The sequence below is a fragment of the Lontra canadensis genome, unplaced genomic scaffold, assembly GCF_010015895.1.
Source record: "Lontra canadensis isolate GAN:19392208 unplaced genomic scaffold, GSC_riverotter_1.0 scaffold74, whole genome shotgun sequence".
Classification (NCBI taxonomy): Eukaryota; Metazoa; Chordata; class Mammalia; order Carnivora; family Mustelidae; genus Lontra; species Lontra canadensis.
The window spans coordinates 4,820,092-4,845,614 of record NW_022631068.1 but is presented as its reverse complement, the minus strand read 5'-3'; the positions used below and the strand labels follow the sequence as shown (position 1 = coordinate 4,845,614).

Sequence of the window (25,523 nt, the reverse complement as noted above, 5' to 3'; positions counted from 1 at the left end):
GAAAGACTAAGGTATGGGAGTTAGATCTCGGTTCAAGGTTTTGGCTGTATGCTTATTACACATGATTGAGACCAAGTTATTGATCTTTGAGCCTAATTCCTGACCTGTAAAACAGCTCTAATAAAATTGTCCCCACATGACTATCCTAAGAAATATTATGGCGAGCATGTTACCTGGCCTCTAATAGATGCTCAAAAAATGTAGGTCTCTTCCCACATGCTAATGAAATGAGTTTCATTAGTAAGATTCTGTATCTCACCAAACAACTCCAAGGATCAGCAATCTAAGACGTGCAGGAGGAAGATACTGTAAAGGAGCAAACTGCTCACACTGAATCAGGCTTTGGCCTCCCTTATGGCCCTTCCAGTGCCACAGTCCCCCACTGTTGAACAGCCTAGCACTTAGAACACTCGTGAATCAGATTTGGGTCCAAATCCTAGTACAGCCACATATTAGAAGCAGGACTGTAAACTTATAATGTAACCTCAGCCCCATCATTTTAAAGTAGGAAAGTAAACATGACTATGGGACAAGTTAATCTATATAAAATGCTTAGCACTGTGCCTAGCACAAGTCAACACTCAGTAAATATTATCACATCACTGTTTGTCACCTAGCCAGTGAACTATGAACCTAGCCAGTAGAACTGTAGGACAGGTTGAGAAAAAAAGTGTACCTCTAAGAGGGAAAGCCTTCAAAACAATCTCGAGAGGATGAAATGCATAGGCTTAAAGGGTAAAAAATCAGACGTTGTGACATTCACTCTATGGGTGGGTGGCCTATATAAGTAGTAGACCAGCATCTTGATAAAGGACCAGAGTCTCTCCCACCCTAGAATCAACTAGCACTGCTAGGAAAAAACCTGTAAAGAAGGTAAGCCTGTGCTATTCACTAGACCTACCCTCTTTCCTTTATCTTTTCTTCTTTTTTCCTGGGGGCTCTGCACCAGGTACTTGGTTTTCCAAGGTCCCTTACTTTTTGTTGCAACCTACCCTCTTCCTCAGCTTCCTCCCCCTTCCACCTAAACCACTGGTTTTGAAATACCATACCATGTACCAAGGCTAGACCACCTGCATAAGACCTACATGGAGAGCCTGTTAAAAATACAGCTTCTCAGAAGTTTCTACCCTGAGGGAATCTGATCCAGCTGATCAGAGATGGGGCCAGGTCACCCAATCTTTTTTTATAAGTTCCCCAGTAATTCTTAGGTGTCACCAGATTTGGGAATTACACTGAAAATCAATTTTACCTCTCCTGTGGTCCAGTTGTTCTGGGCCTTCCTTTCCCCCTGACCTATCCAAAAACCTCATTTGTGTTTGGGGCCCATGAATTATTAACTAGTAACAACTTTACATTCTCTTTCCAAGATCTTATATAAAGGACATGTTAGGTTATGAACTAAAATATGATAAATTTCAAGAGAAATGAAGGGATATTCAGAATCTCCCTCAGTCCATTTCTTTATAAATGAGTCTGACCTTATAAAATACTATGGGCTCCAGCTCTCATCCTCTCTCCACTTTCCTGGTGGAAAGGCCAAGGCAGCCAAGAAGGGCATACAGTGTATGAAAGTTTGGAGACAGAGGTACCACAACTGTGTAGAGTCAACAATGAACATGGTATGGAGCATCAAAACCTAAGTACCACTCAGAGCCCCTTATATGGATGATTTCATTTAGCACTCCCATCTATGAACAAGTATTACCCCAGTTTACAAGTTTAAAAAGAGCTGCACAGAAATTAACTTGCCCAAGTGGCTGAGGAGGTCAGAAAAGAGTATTTCATAGGAACCGGAGAATCTGTGGAAGTGTGAAATGTTAGATTAGCAAAGACATATTCTTTCCTCTTTTTCCTTCTCCAGAGAGATTAGTAAAAAAAGGAAGACAAGACTTTTGGAAGGAGTGAGCAAAAAATTGCTTAGCAAGAAACCAGCAGTATCCCCCACACTTTTCAGGTGGGAATTACTAAACTAGAACTTTAAGGCCCCTTTCTGACCTGTGGCATAGGACATGCAGGGCCTTTCTGCTCTCCCATTAGCATACAGATGGGAGCAGGGCAACCAGAGGAAGGCTGCCTGGGCTGGAGTGTTAGAAAACTGACAGAACCAGTGAGCTCTTGGAGGTAGAAAGAAAGATGGCAGATGAGGGCCAGCTTTCTCCAGACAGCCCAAATTAGGACAATAGGGTGAAAAGGAGCCAGTGTTTCTACGGAAGCTTTGTCCAGTTGAAGTCACAATTCTCTCCAAGTCCAGAAAGCATCTTAAATAAATCAAAATGGACCAAGACTCATTTCAAGATGGCAGAAGTTCCCTTAAGCCTAACATTAATTTCTGCTCTCTGCAATTCCCAGCCCTTTTCCGAAAGAACCTGCAGAGCTCGAACTGCAAGCACATTGGAGCTCCTCCTCCTCAGAAACGTAATCTGGAGCTGATTGACCCTGGATTATTGTTCCTCCCATTGAGTTCCAGAAAGAAGGCTGTCCACAACACGCCGGTTCCTTATCCTTGACCTAACAGAACAAGTCCTGTGGCTGAACAGTCATTTTAACTTTGACATTATCAGTAACAAGAACCAACAGTTCACAGGCACTGCTAACAATGGGTAAGACCTGCTCTGGGAGATCACTCTCCACAAGGACTTTCAGTGGATTCCAGAGTGATCGAAATATTCCCTTCAACCGCCATTAGACACTGTCCAGGCACAAATGATCCAATGGAGACCAAGAGTTTTTTTTCAGCTCCAAATAAACTTGACTCCAGTGACAGACATGGGGGACGAGATGTCCTTTCCACCCCAATTCACGACACGCGACAAAACCCCCCAGGTCTCACCAATGGTCCTGCCATCCACTGGCAACCTGAAAGGCTCATCCCTCTGCAGAAAATGGAGGGCATTAATTCCCAACGATTCAAAGCACAGCCTCTTTACGAAGCCTCTGTTTGGAAAAAATATTTAAGCAAAGCTGTGCTTGATGAAGTGGAAGAGAATTAGCTGCCTCCGTGGCATAGGCTTCTCAGCTTCATTCTAAGGTAGAGTGGCTCATTGGCTTCCAAGTGGAATGAGCTCAACAACAATAGATCAGAGTTAACTGTGATCACAGCTCCATGGAATTTCAGCTGGTGCCGGGAGTCCACGGAGGTGCACTTACTACTCCCCAATCTGTAATCAACCTTTTGTACATTTGTTCCTAGTCACAGGATACTGTATCATCTTAATGAACTGTTTTTTTAGCATATTACAGTTGGCCATTTCAGCACATCTAATGGCCCATTTGTTAGGTTAAATTACAATTAGGGTCCCTTGGTTTTTATTTCCCAGTAAGGCCTGGAGGGGTTTGATTTTTTTCCCCCCTTCCCGCTGCTCAATTTCAAGGACAGAATCACAGAAGAACAGAAGCACAGACCTACCTGTTGCAGTCGACATGGAGCAGGAGATGAGAGGCGCTAACGGACAATGCGAGCTTATGCCACTGTCCATCTGCCAGCCGGTACGGAAGAGCCTCGGTCCTGGGCTTCCCGTTATGCATATAGTGATATCGGACCTCATCCCTCAGACCACTGCTCTCCAGTTCAAAATAGCTGCATGTGAAAGAACAAAAACTTGATTTTACTTCTGGGTCTCAAAGTCATCAGTCCTCACTACTTGACCACCTTTCTCAGAATCTACAATTAGCTGCCACACACAACACAAAGATCTCCTAACCAAAAATCAATCGTACTGCATGGAATCCAATTCACCTATTATTGGAGAACCTCACCCTGATACCTTGAGCCTCTGAAATGGATACTGATTGGTCCACTGGGAAGAGAATGGCCACAAGCTAATTAGCAAAGCTTGGTGTAGGGTCTCTTTCAATACATAGAAGCACATTTCGGAACCCTCTATTGTCTAAAAAAAGACCATACGTGTGGAATGGACTTAATGATGCTTATTTTTATTATGTCCATATTTACTTTTCCAAGAATTAAAGGACAACAGGAATCATGTAGAATTATCAGGGACTGAAGGAAATTGAGTTAAGATAACTTTACTAAACACCCACCCCCAACCCTGGACAAAAACCTTTAAGTGGACAATTCCTAGAGAAGGAGGAATGGTTGAAGTTACTCACATATTAGCCAGTATTTCAAATTATCAGGTCACAAAACATGCAATGGAGTCTTTTCTTTTCCCAGCTGTTCGCCCATTTTCCAGATCCATGAAAAACTCAGCACCACCGCTGCAGTCTGCACTTTTATCATAAAATGCAGAAGTTGGGATACTCCTCAGCACGCTCCAAGGCTGATACTTTGAGTGGCAGACCATTTAGTCTAAGCCTCCTCTGAAATGCATCACTGTTGTCTTTAAATCAGGCCTAACCTCACTGCCAGGCATTGCACTAAGCATTTAACATACTTTCTAACTCATCACCCCTACAAACCTAGAAGGCTGATATTATCCCTTTTTTAAACGTTAAAAAACTGAGATTCTGGAGTTGATCTACCCAAGCTGTAATTTAAACTCAGGTCTAAATTTGACAGCCCATGCTTTTCCTACCAGCTTCCTGTCAATCTCAGAGGTACAATGACTAACTAGTAAAGATGGCCTCAACTGGCACCATTTCCCAGCCACTCATTCATACAGACAACTCAAGAAGGACCTGCCTATGTAGGAAGCCAGGTTCCCTCCCTAGATTTGAACGGACCTACTCTTTCTCTTCTAATCAGCTGAGTTGGCCTAACCCCACAGATCAGACTGTAATTTAATCTAAAACACAAAAAGCATCTTCTATGAGCACTGAAATGAACAGATCCTGAAACAGCCTCTACTACACAGGACTCCCAAGTCACATGACAAAGAACAAATGCATATTTCTTGCTTATCTTTCACAGGAATCCTCCCAAAAGAGCAGTCCTGGGGAAGACCAGACCCTAACCTACCTACCTCACACTAGACAGAATCAGGCCCAAGGTCATGAACGAAGGAGGATACTTACACCACTGCAGCCAGCTCCCAGGCTCAGGTACACACTTATTAGCAATAATGTAATACATATTTCATAAGACTGCAAAAAAGAAAATCCCTTAACATGGAAGATGTTCATTTTTAGGGAATTCTCCAAATTGCTTCTAAGCAGCTAGAACACTGAAAGAATCAAAATCTGAGAATTTAAAAGGCCAGGGAGACCTTAGAGATTATCTGGTCATTCATTAATTTATTCAACGTTTTGTTACTGAACACATAGTAAAGGGCTAAAAGAGGATTTAAAATACAGATCCTGTTCTCAAGATGCTTTGAAACTAGCAGGAAAGGTAAAATGTGGCCCTCATACAAGAAAGTCAGAAACAAATCCAAGACAAAGGCAGCTGTCGTGTCGTGTGCTAGGAATGGACCCAATGCTTTCATTAATGTCATCTCCTTTAATTTCTTCAAGGTAGATAATGTTAACCCTGTTTCACAGAGGAGATCACTTGTGATCAGGGATACTAAGTGCCTTTCCCAAGAGGGCACAGTTTCTGAACGAACAAAAAAAAAAAAAGCACCATGATTTTGTGTAAGAGACCTCACCAAGATCATCACTAGAAATCACTCCATTACTTCATTTGACTAATAAGCTACTTCTGCAGGAAGGGATGGGACCTTAAAAAGAACATAAAAGGGGCACCTGGGTGGCTCAGTGGGCTAAAGCCTCTGCTTTTGGCTCAGGTGGTGATCCCAGGGTCCTGGGATTGAGCCCCACATTGGGCTCTCTGCTTTGGCAGGGAGCCTGCTTCCCCGCTCCTCCCACCGCCTCTCTGCCTACTTGTGATCTCTGTCAAATAAATAAATAAAATCTTTTAAAAAAATAAAGAAATAAAAGGACATGAAAGATAATTAGAAATGCTCCTATTGATCACCTGATAGAACTTTAAAGGGGGGGGCAGATATACTTAACCAGGTTCAATCACTGTTCCTGTGGTTATGGCTTCATTGAGCAACAGCTCATTATATGCATACCTTGTAAAGATTACTATACCAAGCTGATACCTCAGGGTCATCTCAAACCTACAGCTCCAAGAGAAGAAATCCACCCTGTCAGGCAAAATCGATGTGTGTGTCTTAGGGTAAAGTTTCTGACAGCATCGAGCACACATTCAAAACGTTCTGTATTCCAAACGCAGATGAAGTTGAAATGGGGTGTGTTTGGGTTTTGTTTCTTTTAAATACATCAAGTAACTGCTGAAATGGTCCTCCACATGACCAGGCCACTGCATGGCTAAGTTCTATCTGGGGAAGACGGTCTCATGGGTGCTGGGAGGGGAATTAAGGCAGTATTTCCCAACAGCAACAGATGTGTGAGCCTCAGTTCTTCGAGCAGCTTGGAGCTGGTCATTTGGCCTGATGACACTGGACTGGAGCCTGGAGGGAAGACTCAGGATTTGCAGTGGAGTCTTGTTACTCAAAATATGGCCCACACACCAGCATCACCACCACCTGTGGAAATTCAGACTGTGGGGGGGGGGTGTGCACTGAGACCTAGGTGAGTCAGAATCTCCATGTTGGTATGGCCCCCTGGGGATTTATGTGCCCATTAAAGTTTAAGCAGCACTACAGTGAGTATACCAGGCGCGGCTTCACTTCCTGGCCAGCTGGCTCCAGGGAGGGAGGCAGCAATCTGATGCCATGAGCAAGTCAGAGCCCTGGAGTGCTGCCAGGGAGAGGGGGCCGTGGAGGTGATCACATACACAAGAGTCTAGTAAGCTCTCTGACCCCCACTTTCTTCAGGCCTCAAGGGCTTAGAGGTCTTCTGTGGATTTGGGGGAGGGGGCAACTATATGAACGGTAAAATCACCAGCCGGACTTGTAAGCAGCCCTTCTCCCCTTAGCCTTGGGCCTCAGCCAAGTACTCAGCCAGGGAACTATTGTGGCTCCTAGAAAAGTCTGCTCATCCTGTGGATAGTCGAAAACAGCACGGACATTCACTATGTGGTCCTCCTTTCCAGACCGAACAGCCCAAGCCATCTTCCTTATACCCCTGTACACCACCTAGACCACAAAGGTACTGGACATGGATTCTCTGCCTTCCTCCTCTTTCCAGATCCTTCCCCATGCTGGTCACCATGCTCCAGCTGTAGCATAATGAATCGTTTACCCCTTCCACATAGCATCCACCAACACAGACACCATCAGGACTGTGCACAACCATGAGTGTATCCTAGGGCTTGCAAGGACCTTCCCATCATTGAACGCTGCAAACCATTTTACACAAAATGTCATGAAGGTGATCTTTCCCACCCTGTATTTATACAACTAGACTTTTTTTTTTTTAAACTACACCCTTGCTCAAGTGCTAGGGAGACCCTATTCCACTATCAGCATGAATAATTCTCCAAAGCCCACCACGGAGTATTATGAACAGAGTTACTATGAAGTTTTACAAGACTTTCTGAATTTCATGTATTGAGGAAAAAATTCAGGAATAATTCCAAATAACATAGTTAGCTGAAGATCAGCCAAGTTATTTTTATTAGACTTTTTGTCCTTTTCCCTAAAACTTACACTAAGGGATCCATTTTTTAAGCTTATTAGACAAAAGAAATTTAAAATTTGAAAATTATACATCTGCAAGTGGCAAAATTAGGACTTGAACCCTAGTCTAGTAGACACTAAAGTGGAGGTTCTCAATGGCAATACCCCATTACTTTCTACTACGTAAGAGGTTTTAAATATATTATCACCTCTCATTTTACTAAAATCCTAAATGGTGGTTATTAAATTCACATTTTAAGGTAAAAACAGAGGCTCAAATTGATAAAGTGCCTTGCCCCAAGTCAGGTAACTCCTAAGATTTAAATCCAAGTCTACTTAGTTCCAGGATTTATATGCTTCTCACCACATCATATTCCTCTCCAGGTACATGGTATGATCCTATCAAGGTCAGAGGGCCAGAGAATTCAGGTAGACTCAGCTTGCCCCCAGCCTTAGTCCCCAAGATGCACCATTCTGGCAAAGATGCCCCTGAAGACCAAGCACAAGCCCCATTCCTCCTGCCATAAGAGAGTGATCACCATTTTTTAAAAATGCTATAGGTGTTCATGCATAATCTCACTTCCCTATTCTGGCCCTTTCCCTACTGCTGCGATAATGAAGAGAAGCTGCGAAAAACACCAAGAAGGTACACTGTGTCCAACCTCAGGCCAGGAGTCTCAAGGACTATATTTACCTTTGGGGGAAAAAGGCAATAGCATAATTTTAAGTAATATTGCAAAGAACACTGGCCCAAGGATACCAAGACTTGATTTCAACCTTACAACTGCTACAAACCCATGAAATCGTTGGCAAAAATATCCCTGCCCCTCTGTACTTCGGTTTCTCCCATCCATTAGATGATCAGATTGGTTCTGTAATGCCCCAGCATTCCTTGGAAAAGCTTTAGGGTCTAAGGCACAGGGAAGGGATTGGGCACCAGAGAGGCTTCACTCTCTGTTGTATAATTTGTAATTTCCCTAATATTTCATTTAGATAAAAGAGATGCACTTCCGAAGATAGTCTGAAACCACTGAACTAAGTAGTCTTTAGGGTCCGGCATATGTCTAGATTTCCATAATTCATCGAATACTCTGAGAAGTATTCATGGCGATAAAGCTACTGCTAAGCTAAAAATAGAAACAGCAGGGGACATGAATATAGTCCTCTCCCACCTTGTGTAGGACAGCCCACATTACAGGGTTCAGTACTGTTTTGAAAATGGTATTTTCCAAAACCACTAGTCATGTTATCTCCCCTGTCACATGTGTTTCGATATAATCTTGATACTCTTCCAACTGAAAGGTTTGGATCTACGTCCCCTTCCCCTCGATCTGGGTGGGCTTGTAAGTGCTTTAGGGGAGAAGTAATGCTTTGTCCCTTCCAAGGCTGAGTCATAAAACCTCCTGTGGTTTCTATCTTGTTTGTCAGAACATTTGAGTCTGAAGCCCTGGCCCACTGTGGGTGAGGTCGAACTACCTGGGGCTGCCATGCTGTAAGGAAGCCCAAAGCACACTGTGGAGGCTGCAGAGGAGTGCTCTGATCTGAAGTCTCAACTGGGATCACAGCCAACACCAGCATAAACACCTCCAGACAGTTACCCCATCTGTCCACTCTTCCCAGCTGAAGTCACTAACATTGTAGAACAGAGACAAGCCATCCCTCTGGACTCTGTCCACATTTCCTGACCACAGAATCCACAAACATACTAAGTTTAGAGATAGGTTATTACACATCAATAGACTTTGGAACACTAACTTCATGCATACTGGTTTATACCTTTAAAAAGTGAAACTACAATTTACGCATGTCCCTATTAAATGTCCAGGATCACTGGCCAGATGATCAAATCTTACTGTGCCAATTTTCTGCTTACTGCCCCACAGACTATGCATTTTCTTCTGTCAAAAATAGAATTCCGCTCAAAAAATGCAACATAGTATCAATAAATCACTATCTCTTAAAATGCATGCTTCTCAAAAGCTATTTAAAGAAATACCAAAGGAATATGGTATTATCTTCCTCAGTAATCCATTATTTCTCTTGCATCAGCTCCCAGTATGTTAACCTCAAATATCATGCTTACTGAACGGGAAGTGGTCACCTCAGTGGTCCTAAGTTATCTTCTATGGCTTCTAGCCCCCAGTGTTCTTTTAGCCTATGCCGTTTGACCAAATTAAAAGAAAAAAAAAACCTAATTTACCTGAACAAACTCCCATTGCTCCCAAATTCTATTGCCTCCACTCAGAGCAACATGGAGTACAAACAGCAGAAACTATGTGCCTACAAGGGCCTTCAGAGTCCAGCCAACACGTGTTCAATCCTTGCCTCAGGCATGGAATCCCCTGTGTAAATAACGACAAGACACACCATTTTCTGAAACCTCACTTTCTTCATCTACTAGAAAAGAACATCTACTTCACAGGTTTCTTTTCTGAAAAAAACATGATACCTTGGGACGCCTGGGTGGCTCAGTCTTTAAAAGTCTGCCTTCAGCTCAGATCGTGATCCAGGGTCCTGGGATCGAGCCCCCCCATGAGGCTCCATGCTCAGGGGAAGCCTGCTTCTCCCTCTCCCACTCCCTCTGCTTGTGTTCCCTCTCACTGTCTGTTAAATAAGTAAACTCTTAAAAAAAACAAAACAAAAACAAAAATGTGATACCATGTTTGCAAATTCCCTACCAAGTTCCTAGTGTCCATGAGTGATTATGATTTCCCTTCTTTCTTTCTGCATACGTGGAAATCAACAGCCTCAGTGGCCTGAAGCTGCTGGGAGGGTGCACACGTCCTGTCTTTCTTTCTCAGGAAGCGTTTCTCTGCCTTCCTCTTTCCTTTGTTTAGACTTGGCCTGGTGACCTTATTTGCAGTTGTAAACTTACCATTTAGTTCTGTAGTTAACCCTCTTAGCAAACATCTAGCAAGAGATTAACAGTGACAGTAATTACAAAGTGCCTGTTATTGAAAATAAAACATTCACTGTTAAACAAAATGTGAAAATACGGTTATTTATACCTACTCGGAACAGTTCCACTGCAGCCTTTAAAAAGCATGGGAACAGGGGCGCCTGGGTGGCTCAGTGGGTTAAAGCCGCTGCCTTCGGCTCAGGTCATGATCCCAGGGTCCTGGGATCAAGCCCCGCATCGGGCTCTCTGCACAGCGGGGAACCTACTTCCCTTCCTCTCTCTGCCTGACTCTCTGCCTACTTGTGATCTATGTCTGTCAAATAAATAAATCTTTAAAAAAAAAAAAAAGGCATGGGAACAGCTGCAGTGTTCTTACTGAAGTGAGGGCTGGCTTCTGCCTTTCCCACATACTGAGAGTCAGGAGCAAAGACATGGAACCGTGGAAAGTTAGGAAATTTCTTTTACCGATGAGAAAAAAATTCTAAGAAAAAAGCAACCAATGAGCTAATTCACATAGGGGAGAATGCCAGGTTAGTTTTTGACTGCGGAGGCCTTCAAATACAGCTGAAGCATTAAACAAAAAAGCCCAAGGCAAGGAGCTAGAATCACACAACTGCCTTGTGCCTAAAGCCCAAGTCTAGCTCCTTGTGCCCAGGAATTCTGAACTAAGAAGATTCTAAGTATCAAGATAACAGAAGTTGTAGTTCTGGCCAACATATACATATAGCTCCTTCTATACTTCTAAGTTTTCCTAGAGACTTAAATGAATGTTTTCCTCAAAAAATATGAAGTCATCACTTAACTATTAATGTTTTAAGTTTAAATTTTTAATTTGAATTTTTTATCTCCATGGTTCAAAAAAATTTATATTTAAGGTACTTAGTAAAAACAAAACAAAACAAAACAAAAAAATGCCCAATGTGTCTCATAGGCAAGCATTTTTTATCAGTTTCATGTGCATCCTTCCAAAGTTTGCTTTGTTTTGCTTTATTTTCGTTTTTGTTTTTAGGATAGAGTTTCAAATTGCAAAGAATGAACAAGGAGTTCTCATATACCCCATTATCCGGTTTCCTCCTATTAATATTCTTATATCTACATGGTCCATTTATCACAATTAATGAACCACTACAGATACAATGTTATACAAAGGCAATATCTCCGTCAGATTAGTTTTCACCTAATATCCTCCTTCTGTTCCACAATCCCATTCAGGAGACTACATTAGATTCAACCAACAGGTCTCATAAGATACCTTTAGTAGAGATAGTTCAGAATTTTTACAACCTTGAAAATTGAAAATTACTCAAGAAGAGTTTTTTAGAATTTCCCCCAATTATGATTAGTCTGATGTTGTCTCATGTATGGACTTGGGGTGTGAGTTTGGGGAAGGAATTGTAGTCCTCATGACCTATCAAAAATACCATCAACATAACTTACTAGTTTGGGTATTAATCTTGGCGTTAAACTACCTGGTTTAGGTAGTATCAAGTTTCTTCTGTGAAGTTATTCCTCCCTCTCCACACTGTCCTCTTTGGGAGGAAGTCTATGTACAGTCCACACTTACCTAGTGGGGAGTATGCTGCCTTCTTGAAGGAGGAGTACCAAAATTATTTGGAGTTCTATTGCATGGAAGATTTATCTATTCTCTCCATTTATTTCTTTATTCAGTCACTTACCTAAAACTATATACTCCTGCGTTGTTTTATTCTCTGGGTTACCACCTAATACCAGTTCATTTGGTTGCCCAAAGTGTTCCAGCTTTGACCACTGGAAGTTTTTTCAGTTTATTCCTCTGTCTCTTTGACATACTTCCATCATTTGTGAGTTACGGTTTTCTTTGGAGCACTTCCTTCAATTATGGGACCCGATGCTCAAGGCTGGTCTTACAGGTTTCCTGACTCAGCCCTAAGATTAGGCATTTCTCCAAAGAAACCTAGTTGTTATTTGAAAGTGGTATTAGAAACCAAGATCTGGGTGCTTGGTGTGCTCATTGCTACTGGGGTATCATTGTTTCTAGGTGGTCTTATCAGATAGAGCTAAGAAATGGATGTGGTATAATAACCAGCATACATACACACACACACACACACACACACACACACACACACACACACACACACGTATGTATGTATCTACATGTAAATTAGGTTTATACTGATGCCTTAAACTCTAATCTGTTACCATATGAATTATTCTAGCCTTCACCGTGTACTTATCCATAACCTCATACCAATCCACCCTCTATTACTTCCAGCACACATATACAGTGATTTTAGAACTGTTAACCTGTATCCTCATGTAAACAGCTATCAACTAGAACAGACCATCTATGTACAGTTCCTTTTGCCTTTAGTTTTACTGACTCCAAGTAAATTGTTTCTGAAGTTACTCAGGTTAGCAATTTCTCCAACCACTTTTCACTGAGGTTATTCACATATTTGTAATACAGTTAAATTGCTCAGTCACTTTCACATTCCATCTTGGGATCCCCCATCTCCCAATTTTTTTTTTACATTATGCATACATTAAGGTTCACTCTTTGTGCTAGAAATTCCTATGGGTTTTGACAAATGCACAGTGTCACATATCCACCATGAGAGTGTCACACCCCATAGTTCCACTGCTTGAAAGAAATCCTGGTTTTCACCTATTTAACCCTCAACCCCTCGAAATCACTCATCTGCTTAACCCTTCTATTTCTGTCTCCTCGAGAATTTCATATAAATGGAATCATATAATATATAGCCTATTCAGATTGGGTTCCTTTATTCAGTAACATGCACTTAAGATTCATTCATATCTTTGGAAGGCTTATTATTTTTCAATCACTGAATAGTATCCCATTGTACAGACCTACCAAAAATTATCCATTCACCTCTTGAAGGATATTTTGGTTTCCTCTTGTTTAAGGTGATTATAAATAAAGCAGCTTAGTAAATTTTATGCCCAGGTTTTTGTATGAAAGTAAGTTTTAAAAATAACTGAGTAAAAATCTAGGAGTGTTAATTGCTGGATTATATAGTAAGACTATATTGAGCTTTGTAAGATTATCAAAGAAAGAATTCCTGTTGTTATACATTCTCACCAGCAACTGGTGGTATCAGGTTAATTAAAGTCATTCTATATGACTATAATTACAGTCACTCTAATCAGTGTGTAACTGTATGAAAAGAGACATGGAGCATCTTTTTATACACTTTTCCTTTATGTATATTCTTTGGTGAGGTGCCTGTTCAGACTTCTGGCCCATTTTTAAATTGAGCTGCTTGCTCACTTATTGTTGTTTTAAAAGTTCTTAGTATATTTGTACACAAATCCTTTAACAGATACTACTTGTTTTCATTTTCTTAATAGTGTCTTTTGCAGAGCACAATGTTTTGTTTTAGTAAAATCCAACTTACCAATTTTTTTTATGGATTACATACTTGATATTGTAAAGAACTCATCACCAAACCAAAGGTCATATAGATTTTCCCATTTTCTTTTAGAAGTTTTTAGTTTTTTGCATTTTAAGATCTGTGATCCATTTTGAGTAAATTTTTGTAAAAGGTGTAACTTTGTCAAATTTCATTTTGCATAAGGACATCCAATTGTTTGAGGATCATTTGATAAGACCATCCTTTCTTTCAGAGGTTTTTTCATGCTATAAAAGCAAATACTAGTTGGGGCCCCTGGGTGGCTCAGTGGGTTAAGCCGCTGCCTTCGGCTCAGGTCATGATCTCAGGGTCCTGGGATCGAGTCCCACATCGGGCTCTCTGCTCGGCAGGGAGCCTGCTTCCTCCTCTCTCTCTCTCTGCCTGCCTCTCTGCCTACTTGTGATCTCTGTCAAATAAATAAAATCTTTAAAAAAAAAAAAAAAAAAGCAAATACTAGTCTATTCTTTTTTCCCCATCTTTCTAACATAAATGATAGTATATTATCTTCACTGTTCTACACTTTCCTCTTGACTTACTATAACAAGACATTTTATACACAGAACTTCCTCTCTGCCCTTAAATTTTATATTGTACCAAACCAGACTACAACTAGTCAAAGGCCCAATTTCCTAAGGCTCTGTGGAAAGCAAGACTGAAAACCCTATGTAAGAGATGGCAGTAATTTTTACCTAGTAAGCACCAAGTAGTATGAAGACTTTTGATTTACATATCTCTCTTCAAGGAAATTACATGCCATGTGATGGGGTAAAACAAAATCCTACAGAAAAATAAAGCCTGATCTTCGTAGAAAGGGGGGTAAAAATCCCCTTATTGAATGGTGATGCAGTAAAGTTTCAGAAAGATACTAGATCTAGAAAAACTATTTACATTGAAGGGAGAGGAAAGTACTTCCTCATTGTATATTTTCATCTCCTTTATCACAAACTGAATAAGCATGGGTTTATTTCTGGGCTGTCTATCCTATTCCATTGATATGTGTCCATGTTTGTGCCAGTACCACACTGTTTTGATTCTCTTTGTACTGTTTCTTAAAATCTGAGATTGTGATATCTCCAGCTGTCATTCTTTTCCAAGACTGATATGGTTATTTGGGATCTTTTGTGGTTCTATGCTAATTATAAGATTATTCTAGTTGCATGAAAATGTTGTTGGTATCTTGATAGAGATTGCCTTAAATCTGTAGATTTTTCTGTGTACTATGGACATCTTACCAATATTAGTTCTACCAATCCTTCAGCATGGAATTATCTTTCCATTTGCTTGTGTCATCCTCAATCTCTTTCATTAGTATTTTGTGGTTGTCACAGTAAAGGTCTTTCATCTCTTTTGTTAAGTATATTCCTAGGTATTTTACTCTTTCTGGTTCAACTGTAAATAGTGTTTTCTTCATTTCTCTTCCTGCTGCTTCATTAAGAGTATACAGAAATGCAACACAATTCTGTACATTGATTTTGTATCCTGCGGCCTTATTGAATTCAATCATCAGTTCTAGTAGTTTTTGGTGAAGTCTTTAGGATTTGTTATATATTGTATGTCATGCGCAAATAGTCAAAGTTTTACTTCCTTACCAATTTGGATGCATTTTTATTTTTCCTTGTCTGACTATTCCTCAAAAAATTAAAATTACCATATGATCCAGTAATTCCAGTCATGGGTATTTACCCAAAGAAAATAAAAATACTCTTTGAAAAGATACATTACACACCTATGTTTATGACAGTATTTACTATAGCCAAGATATGCATGAACACTTGAGTTGCTTCCACACATTAAGGGAGAAAGCAGTAGTGTATGTGTACACAATGGAATAGGACTCAGCCATAAAAGACTGAAATCTTGCGATCTGCAAGAATATGGACGGACCTAGAGGGTATTAGGCTAACTGAATAAAGTCAGGAAACAAATACCGTATGACTGCCCTCATGTGGAATTTAAGACTCAAAAAAGGGAGACTTTTAAATACAGAGAGGTGATGGTTACCAGAGAGAAGGTGGGTGAGGAATGGGTACATTGAAGAGGATTAAGAGTACATCTCCTTGATGAACACTGAGAAATGTATAGAATTGTCGAATCCCTACACTGTATACCTGAAACTAGTAACTAGTAATTACACTTAAATTTTAAAAAATTGGAGAGAGTGAGAAAGGTGCTTCAGGAAGGAGGACTACCAAGAAGGACAGGAGGAGGAAGTGTGTCTGGCCCTCAGGTAACAGAAAGAACAGGTATGGATTGCACTGGGGAGGTGTGCAAGCAGAGCAGAGCTAGGAAACAGCCAAAGAGTAAACCACTGCTGGATTCACAAAACCCATCTCTGACATTTGGTCTTTACCCTGCACCCTCGCAGTTCTCAAATCATTTTCACCTAGGATAAATAGGTGATTTCCCACAGCTGTCAATTTCTGATACATTATCTTTAACTTCAGTCCTTCCTCCCTCCTCTCAGAAAGCACTTCACACCTGTGGCCCTAATGTACCTAGAGTCCACTCCAATACATTCAGTTACTTTTTAACATAAATGAATCACACTTTTTATCTCCAGTCTAGGCCCATCTTCTGAGCTACAGATTTAAACAGCCAACTGTCCACTCAACTCTACTTTGATCTTTCCAATTTAGTAAACTCAAGACATAAGTAACTTTTCCCCCCAGACCTGGTCCTCATCCACTATAGTCTACATCAAAATGAAAGCTAGAAAAGTAAACACTGTCTTGGATACCGCTCTCCCCTGTGCCCAATGTACAATCCATGGTCAAGTCATATGGCTTCTACTCCTGGGTATTTTATTTCTCAGCTCCTCCACTGCTACCCTCCTTATTTAAGCCACCATGACCTCTTAAAACTGCATAGCCTAGGGGCTCCTGGGTGGCTCAGTGGGTTAAAGCCTCTGCCTTCAGCTCAGGTCATGATCCCAGAGTCCTGGGATAGAGCCCCGCATCTGGCTCTGTGCTCAGCAGGGAGCCTGCTTCCCTTCCTCTCTCTGCCTGCCTCTCTGCCTACTTGTGATCTGTCAAATAAATAAATAAAATCTTTAAAAAAAAAAACTGCATAGCCTTGCAACCAGTCTTCTTGGATCCACTGTTTCCTTCCAATACATTCTACTGTCAAGGTCATCTTTCTAAAAACAAAACTCCAATCTGCGCACTAATCCCTTCTGATCACCCCCACCCTAGGCTTACAAATCATTAACTTCATAGCTACTGAGCTTGGACTAGAATTTTAGGACGAGAATTCAAATGGCCCCCAAGAACCCACATGCTCTGGCCCCTGCCCACCTGTCCAGCTTCAGCTTGTACACTCTCCATGTTTTTCTCTACACACCAACCTCCTTTCAGGTCTTTGAACATACCCCCTCCTTCCCACCAAAAATAGCACTTAACACATTCCACCCTGTATCCGAGTCCTCTTACGCTCATTCTTTACCTAGTTAACTTCTATTCATCCTTCCCTTGTCACCCTGTATGCCACCTACCCAGAAACACTTCACTGATATGCGCTTCCGACCACTGCCCAAGATTTTTCATGGGAATATATTCCCTTCCATCACAATACTTGTTTCTTTTTTTTTTTTTTTATAAACATATATTTTTTCCCCAGGGGTACAGGTCTGTGAATCTCCAGGTTTACACACTTCACAGCACTCACCATAGCACATACCCTCCCCAATGTCCATAATAACCCCACGCCCCCTCCTAACCCCCTCCCCCCAGCAACCCTCAGTTTGTTTTGTGAGATTAAGAGTCACTTATGGTTTATCTCCCTCCCAATCCCATCTTGCTTCATTTACTCTTCTCCTATCCCCTTAACCCCCATGTTGCATCTCCTCTCCCTCATATCAGGGAGATCATATGATAGTTGTCTTTCTCCGATTGACTTATTTCGCTAAGCATGATACCCTCTAGTTCCATCCACGTCGTCGCAAATGGCAAGATTTCATTTCTTTTGATGGCTGCATAGTATTCCATTGTGTATATATATCACATCTTCTTTATCCATTCATCTGTTGATGGACGTCTAGGTTCTTTCCATAGTTTGGCTATTGTAGACATTGCTGCTATAAACATTCAGGTGCATGTGCCCCTTCGGATCACTACATTTGTATCTTTAGGGTAAATACCCAGCAGTGCAATTGCTGGGTCATAGGGTAGTTCTATTTTCAACATTTTGAGGAACCTCCATGCTGTTTTCCAGAGTGGTTGGACCAGCTTGCATTCCCACCAACAGTGTAGGAGGGTTCCCCTTTCTCCGCATCCTCGCCAGCATCTGTCATTTCCTGACTTGTTAATTTTAGCCATTCTGACTGGTGTGAGGTGGTATCTCATTGTGGTTTTGATTTGTATTTCCCTGATGCCGAGTGATATGGAGCACTTTTTCATGTGTCTGTTGGCCATCTGGATGTCTTCTTTGCAGAAATGTCTGTTCATGTCTTCTGCCCATTTCTTGATTGGATTAATAACTTGTTTCTTAATACACATTTTTCTTACTTTTTTTTAATATCCGTCTTTCCCACTGGATTAAAAGCCCTATGAATGTGCTGACCTGTCTGTTTTTGCTCATTACTGCATCTTCAGAGTCTACCAGAGAGCACAGCATATTGTGAAGACTTAATATGTTTGGAATACATTAACAAATATCTGGTGTTGATTAACAGTAATAAATCATATGGCACATCTCACAGCTGATGGTGATAGATCAAACTGCTTTAACAGTGAAGTTGAGAATCACTGTTCCAGAAAACAAAAGTCCCCCAAAGTAATTCAATAAAAGCACCGTTTAATTAATGATTTTATAATAGCTAATATTTATCAAGGTCTTACCACATACCAGCTTCACACTCTATTTACACTATTTCAGTGAATTCTTATAACAATCTAATGAATGGCAAACTATTATCTTCATATAACAAGTGAAGAAACCAACTCACACTGAAATAACATGGTCAAAGACAAAACTAGAATGATGATGCCTGAGCCAGATTCCAAAAACAAAACCAGGAGAATCAAAACAGACTTGCCTGACCTATCCCATAACTAAAGCAACCACAGGAGTCACTGGAAAGGCTGATGTCATGGGCAAAGAATTACACTGCACAAGGCCAGCCAGTTCGCTGACAAAGCCACAAAAGATACTTCAAACAGGCCCAGGAAAGAACCCTCCTTTGTCCAAGGTGCTCACAACTCCATGTACTGAAAGCTGTGAGTGACTTTCATAGGAAACATGGCCTAGTGATCTGACCGCTTCTGTTAGCAAGACTTGAGCTCACAATATATTGAGGTATGTTGTATGTAACATACTCAAAATGGGATTTCTCTAACTCAATAGAACAACCAATGGATCAATGAAACACTCGAAGATCAAAAAATACATTGAGAAAAATGAAAATGAAAACACAATGGTCCAAAATCTTTGGGACACAGCAAAAGCACTTCTAAGAGAGACATATATAGCAATACAGCCCTAACTCAAGAAACAAAGACAACCTCAAATAAACAATCTAAACTTAGACAGACCTAAAGGAGCTAGCAAAAGAACAAAGCCCAAGAAAAGTAGAAGGAAAAAAATAAAGGCCCACTTGTGATCTCTGTCAAATAAATAAATAAATACCTTAAAAAAATAAAAAAAATAAAAAATAAAGGCCAGAGTAGAAAGAAATGACAGACTTAATAGGGGGAAAAAATGAAACCAAGAGCTGCTTCTTCAAAAAAAGATAAAATTGATAAATCCTTGGGCCAGACTCAAAAAGAGAAAGGAATGAAATAAAATCAGAAATAAGAGAAAATGGGGACCACAGAAATACTAAGTATTGGGGCGCATGGGTGGCTCAGTCACTGAGCGTCTGCCTTCAGCTCAGGTCATATCCCAGGGTCCTGGGATCCAGCCCCACATTGGGCTCCCTGCTCAGCAAGAAGCCTGCTTCTCCCTTTCCCATTTCCCCCACTTGTGATCCCTCTCTCGCTATGTCTCTCTCTGTCAAATAATAAATAAAATCTTAAAAAAAGAAAGAAAGAAATACTAAGTATTATGAGACTACTACAAAAAAAAATATGCCAACAAATAGGACAACCTAAAAGGAATGGATAAATTCCTAGAAACATACAACTTTCCAAAACTCAACCAGGAGAAATAGAAACTCTGAACAGACCAATTACACGTAACATAAGTGAACAGTATTCAAAAAGCTTCCAAAAAATAAAAGCCCGGGACTAGATGGCTATACTGGTGAATTCTACAAAACTTTCAAAGAAGAGTCCCAAACCATTCCAAAAAGTAGTGAAGGAAGGAAAGATTACAAATACATTCGACAAGGCCAGCATTAACCCAATCCTAAAACCAAAGACATCTCACACACACAGACACTATAGGCTAGTATACCTGATGAATATAGATGCAAAAATCCTCAAAACATTAGCAAATCACATACCTCAACATAGTAAAAAGATTAAGTTGGGATGTATTCTGGTGACCCAAGGATGGTTTAATATTTGCAGAATCAGTATGATATACCATATCAACAAAACAAAGATAAATGTCATATAATCATCTTAACAGATGCAGACTAAGAATCTGAGAAAATTAAACATTCATTAATGTTTAAAAACTCAACAAGGTAGGGTTAGAGGAGACATATCTCAACATAACAAAGGTCATATATGAAAAACCTATAACTAACATCATACTCAATGGTGAATAACAGCTTTTTCCTCTAAGATCAGGAAATGATGTAAAAATGTCTACTCGTGCCATTTTTGTTCAACATAGAACTGAAAATCCCAGCCACAACAATCAGACAAGAAATAAGAGGCATCCATATTGGTAATGCAGTTAAACTGTCAGTATCTGCAGATATCATGACACTGTACATAGAAAATAAAAGACCCCATGAAAAAAACTACTAGAATAAATGAATTCAGTAAAGTTTCAGGATACAAAACACCCAGATACCAGTAGCATTTCTATATACCAATAACCAAGTAGAAGAGAAAATAATTCCTTTTACAATTGCACCAAGAGATACCTAGAAATAAAACTAAACAAGGAAATAAAAGACCTGCACTAAAAAGCCTGAAAACTATCAGACATCAGCAAAAGAAATTGAAGAGGACAAATGAAAAGATATTAGTGTCATTAAGATGTCCAGACTACCCCAAGCAATCTACAGATTTAATGTAATCTCTATCAAAACACCAACAGCATTTTTCACAAAACTAGAACAAGTAATCCTAAAATTTGTATAGAACCACAAAAAGACCACTTTAACACCATGCACAAAAATAATTCAAAACAGATTAAAAACCAAAGACCTGGACCTATGAAACTCTTAGAAGAAAACATAGGCAGCGATCTCTTGATCATTGGCCTTAGCAAGACATTTTTGGATAGCTCTTTTCAGACCAGGGAAACAAAAGCAGAATAAACTACTGGGACTGCAACAAAATGAGGAGCTTTTGCACAGCAAAGGAAACTAAGAAAATAAAAAGACAACCTAATGAATGGTAGTATAATTACTTTATTACTGCTGGTCTCCCCACTGGTTTGTGAACTCCATGTGGACCATGTCTGGTTTTGCTCATTGTAATTTCAGCACTGAGCACATAGACTTAAAAGTTTTCCAATTAACGAGATTCACAAATTTCTGGTTTTTATTAATAACAATGCACCACGTATGGCACACCTCACACATTGTGATACATCAAACTGCTTTGACCCTGTAGTTGAGAACCACTAACATAGAAGATAAAAGTTTCTTCTGAAGGTGATTTAGTAAAAGCAATATTGACATGGTTGACATTTATTGAGGGTTATTTTTAAATAAGGGAGTTTATTGACTCAAGGATGGAAAATACAGAGGTAATCAAGCTTGTCAGTTTATCAAGTATCGACTGTGGTTTTTTTGTCTGCCTCTCTGTTCTGCCATTAAATGTGTTGTCTTCAACCCAAAGGTGGCTTTCTTTCATGTCCTAAAGAGGCTGCCAGAAGTAGCTGAGCTATTAGAGGTCTTGAAAATGCCCAAGGAGAATGAATGTTTTCTCCATTCATCAAGTGATCTCAGCTAAGTGTCAATCCCTTTGGCCAGTAGAATGCCACGTGCTGATAGAATGTATGTCAGCTATACTCAAACAAATGTTGCATTAGTTTGAGGTGTTCCACTTCATGATTCAACAAGTTTATACATTAGCTACGCTTACCATTAGAGTAGCTACCATCTGTCCTGATACCTATTACCATATCTGACTATGTTACTTAAACTGTGTGCTTTGTGCCCATAACTTATTCATCCCATAACCAAAAGCCTATATCTCTCACTCTCCTTTACCTATTTTGCCCAACTCCCCATCCCCCTCCCCTCTGGAAACCATTACTTTGTTCTGTTTTTAAGAATCATTCTTTTTGCCTTTTTTTTAGATTCCACTTATGAGTAAAATATGGTATTTTTCTCAGACTTATTTCACTTAGCCTAATAGTCTCTAGGTCCATCCATTTTGTGTCAAACAGAACAATCTCCTTTATGGCTACATAATTCCATTGTACATATACACATGCCACATCTTAACTATTTATCTACTGATGGAGAGTTAGGTTGATTCCAGATCTTGGTTATTGTAAATAATGCTGCAATAAACACAATGGTGCCTGTCTCTTTTTGAATTAGTGTTTTTGTGGCTTTTGTTGTTGTTTTGTTTGAGAAACCTCCATACTGTTTTCCACAGTGGCTGTAGCAATTTACATCCCCACCAATGGGGCAGAAGAGTTCCTTCTTCTCCACATTTTCATCAACCCTTGTATTTTTTATTTCAGCCATTCTGACTTGTGTGAGGTGTTAAATAACTCTGTGGTTTTGATTTGCACTCCTCTGATAACTAGTGACACTGAGCATCTTTTCATGTGTCTGTTGGCCATCTTCAGCTCTTTGGAAAAGTCTTTTCTCAGGTCCTCTGCCCACTTTTCTCTTTAAGATTTTATTTATTTGACAGAGACACAGCAAGAGTGGGAGAGGGAGAAGCATGCTTCCCACCAGGACCCTGGGATCATGACCTGAGCCGAAGGCAGCCACTTAACAACTGAGCCACCCAGGCACCCCCCTGTGCCCACTTTTTATTAAGATTGCTTTTTGGTGTTGGAGAAGCTTGTTATGTATTTTAGATCTTATACCCTTATCAGATGTATCATTTCCAAGTGTCTTCTCTCATTCAGTAGGCTATCTTTTAGTTTTATTGATGGTTTCCTTTGCAGAAGCTTTTTACTTTGACGTAGTCTTAATATTCTATGCTTCTGTTTCTCCCTTGCCTGAGGAGATTTTAGAAAAAATGTTAGGGCCCATGTCAAAGAAATTACTACCTGTGTCCCTTCTAGGATTTTTATGGTTTTAGGTCTCCTATTTAGATCTGTAATCCATTTTGAGTTTATTTTTGTGTATGGTGTTAAAAGATGGCCCAGTTTCATATTTTACACCTAGCTGTCCACTTTTCCCAGCACCATTTATTGCAAAGACAGTCTTTTCCCCATCGTGTATTCTTGCCTACTTTGTCCTAGATTAACTGGCCACATAATCATAAGTTCATTTCTGGGCTCTCTACCCTGTGTTTCATTGATACGCCTCTATGCTTGTGCCACTGCCATACTGTTTTGATTACTACAGCTTTGTAGTAAAAATGTGGATTAGGATACTTCCAGCTTTGTTCTTCTTTCTCAAGATTGCTTCGGGTGTTCAAGGTCTTCTGTGGTTTTATACAAATTTTAAGATATGTTCTAGTCTTGTGAAAAATGCTGCTGGTATTTTGTTAGGGATTACACTGAATCTGTAGGCTGCTTTCAGTAGTATGGATTTTTTTTTTCTTTTTTTCTTTTTTTTTTTTTTTAGAGAGAAAGAAGGGAAGAGGAAGATGTAGAGAGAATCTTAGGCAGGCTCCATGCCCCACAAGCAGCCCAATGCAGGGCTTGATCTCACAACCCTGGGTTCATGACCTGAACTGAAATCAAGAGTCGGATGCTTAACCAGCTGAGTCACCCAGGGACCCCAATAGAATGGACATTTTAACAGTATTAATTCTTACAATCCAGGAGCAGGCATATCTTTCCATTTATGGCAAATGACATACCCAATAAGGGATTAGTATCCAAAATACACAAAGAATTTATACAATTCAACACCAAAAAGAGTCTATTTAGAAAATAGGCAGAGAACTTGAATAGACATTTTTCTATTGAGAAATGGTATGGAAGTTTCTCAAGAAACTAAAAATAGAAATACCATATGATCCAGTAATTGCATTACTAGAGATCCCCCCCAAAAAAAGCACTAATTTTAAAAGATACATGCACCCCAGAGCCTACTGTAGCATTATTCATAATAAGATATGGAAGCGACCCAAGTGTCCAGCAATAGGTGAATGAGTAAGTGGTATATATACACAATGGAATACTACTCAAATAATGAAAACTTCCCCATTTCCAACAACATGGATGAGCCTAGAGAATATTATGCTAAGAAAGAACTCAAACACCTCATTTTTTACTTATGTGGAATCTAAGAAGAAAACAAAAAATAGACTCCAGTACAGAGAACCAGCTGGTGGTTATCAGGGGGAGGAGAGTAGGAAGATGGACCAAACAGCTAATGGGTATGCAAGTGCAAACTTCCAGTTACAAAGTAAGTCCTGGAGATGCAAAGTAGGGTATTGGGAATATGGTAATATTGTAACAATATATTGTAATAATTATTGTCGGTAATACTGTAACAATATATTGTAACAGATGGTAACTCTACTTATGGTGGGCATTGAGTAATGCATAGAATTGCCCAATGCTCATTGTACACCTGAAACTAGTAACACTGTGTGTCAGTTATAGTTCAATAAAAGAAATAATTACAATAAATGTGAAACTGAGGACTGCTAAGTATCATGAAGGAAAGCAACATATTCTATGAATAAGCCAGATCAGTATAAGTCACACTGAGAGAAGGCCACCAAGGCTGATAAGCGTAGGGTAAACCTAAGCTTCATAAATTATCTCTCATGAACATGTAGGGTAACAGAGAACAACCGAGTTTAGGGATAAGCTTAGAACATGGGGATCAGCTGGGTAACATTTTTTCACAGTACGGCATCCAACATGCAGTGGGCTATGTGGTAAATTCCTCAGGGGCCAGTAGGAGAAATGCAGTATGTTCACAGCCAGCCCTTTGCTATTGCTAAGCCTCCCTTACAGCTAGGATCTCTGCTAGAGATAAAAACTCAACATTTCCATGGGTGAGGTTATTGCTACCACCTGTCCTGAACTTTCTGACCTTCCAAAAGAAACCACTTCAAATCAGGGAATCTAAAAATCAATTTACCTATGATTAATATATCTAAGTGAAAATTCACCTAAAGTAGCTTTATCTAAAACCAAATTTGATTAAAACCAATTTACCTTCCTATCACATGTGAACAGTTATGAATTTCACAAACATGAATTTTATGTCAGCAGTACCATTAGGGAAAATCATCATTAAGTAAACAGGCTGTTAGGTAAATTGATTTTAGAATAATTCATTATGTGCAAACTTTGAGTGCCCAAGTCTAATCTCTGGCAGCTCGGAAGGCACAGGAGGTGACTACCAGCGGCAGAGCTGCCTCTCCCACACAGGCCAGTATAACCAGAGTCCCTTACACCCTCCAAAAGAACTAATGGGCTTTAAAATTCATCCATTTTTACTGCACT

General features: G+C 40.0%; 1 protein-coding gene across 2 annotated transcripts in view; it reads right to left on the bottom strand.

Annotated features, from left to right (window-relative positions):
* The window catches only part of NELL1 (neural EGFL like 1), an 822,741-nt gene that overhangs the window by 698,921 nt on the left and 98,297 nt on the right, over positions 1 to 25,523 (bottom strand). For both annotated transcript variants that reach the window (XM_032881211.1, XM_032881212.1), the window contains exon 4: positions 3,407 to 3,577. In XM_032881211.1, coding sequence (XP_032737102.1) covers positions 3,407 to 3,577 — 171 coding nt within the window. The remainder of the gene's footprint in view (positions 1 to 3,406; positions 3,578 to 25,523) is intronic.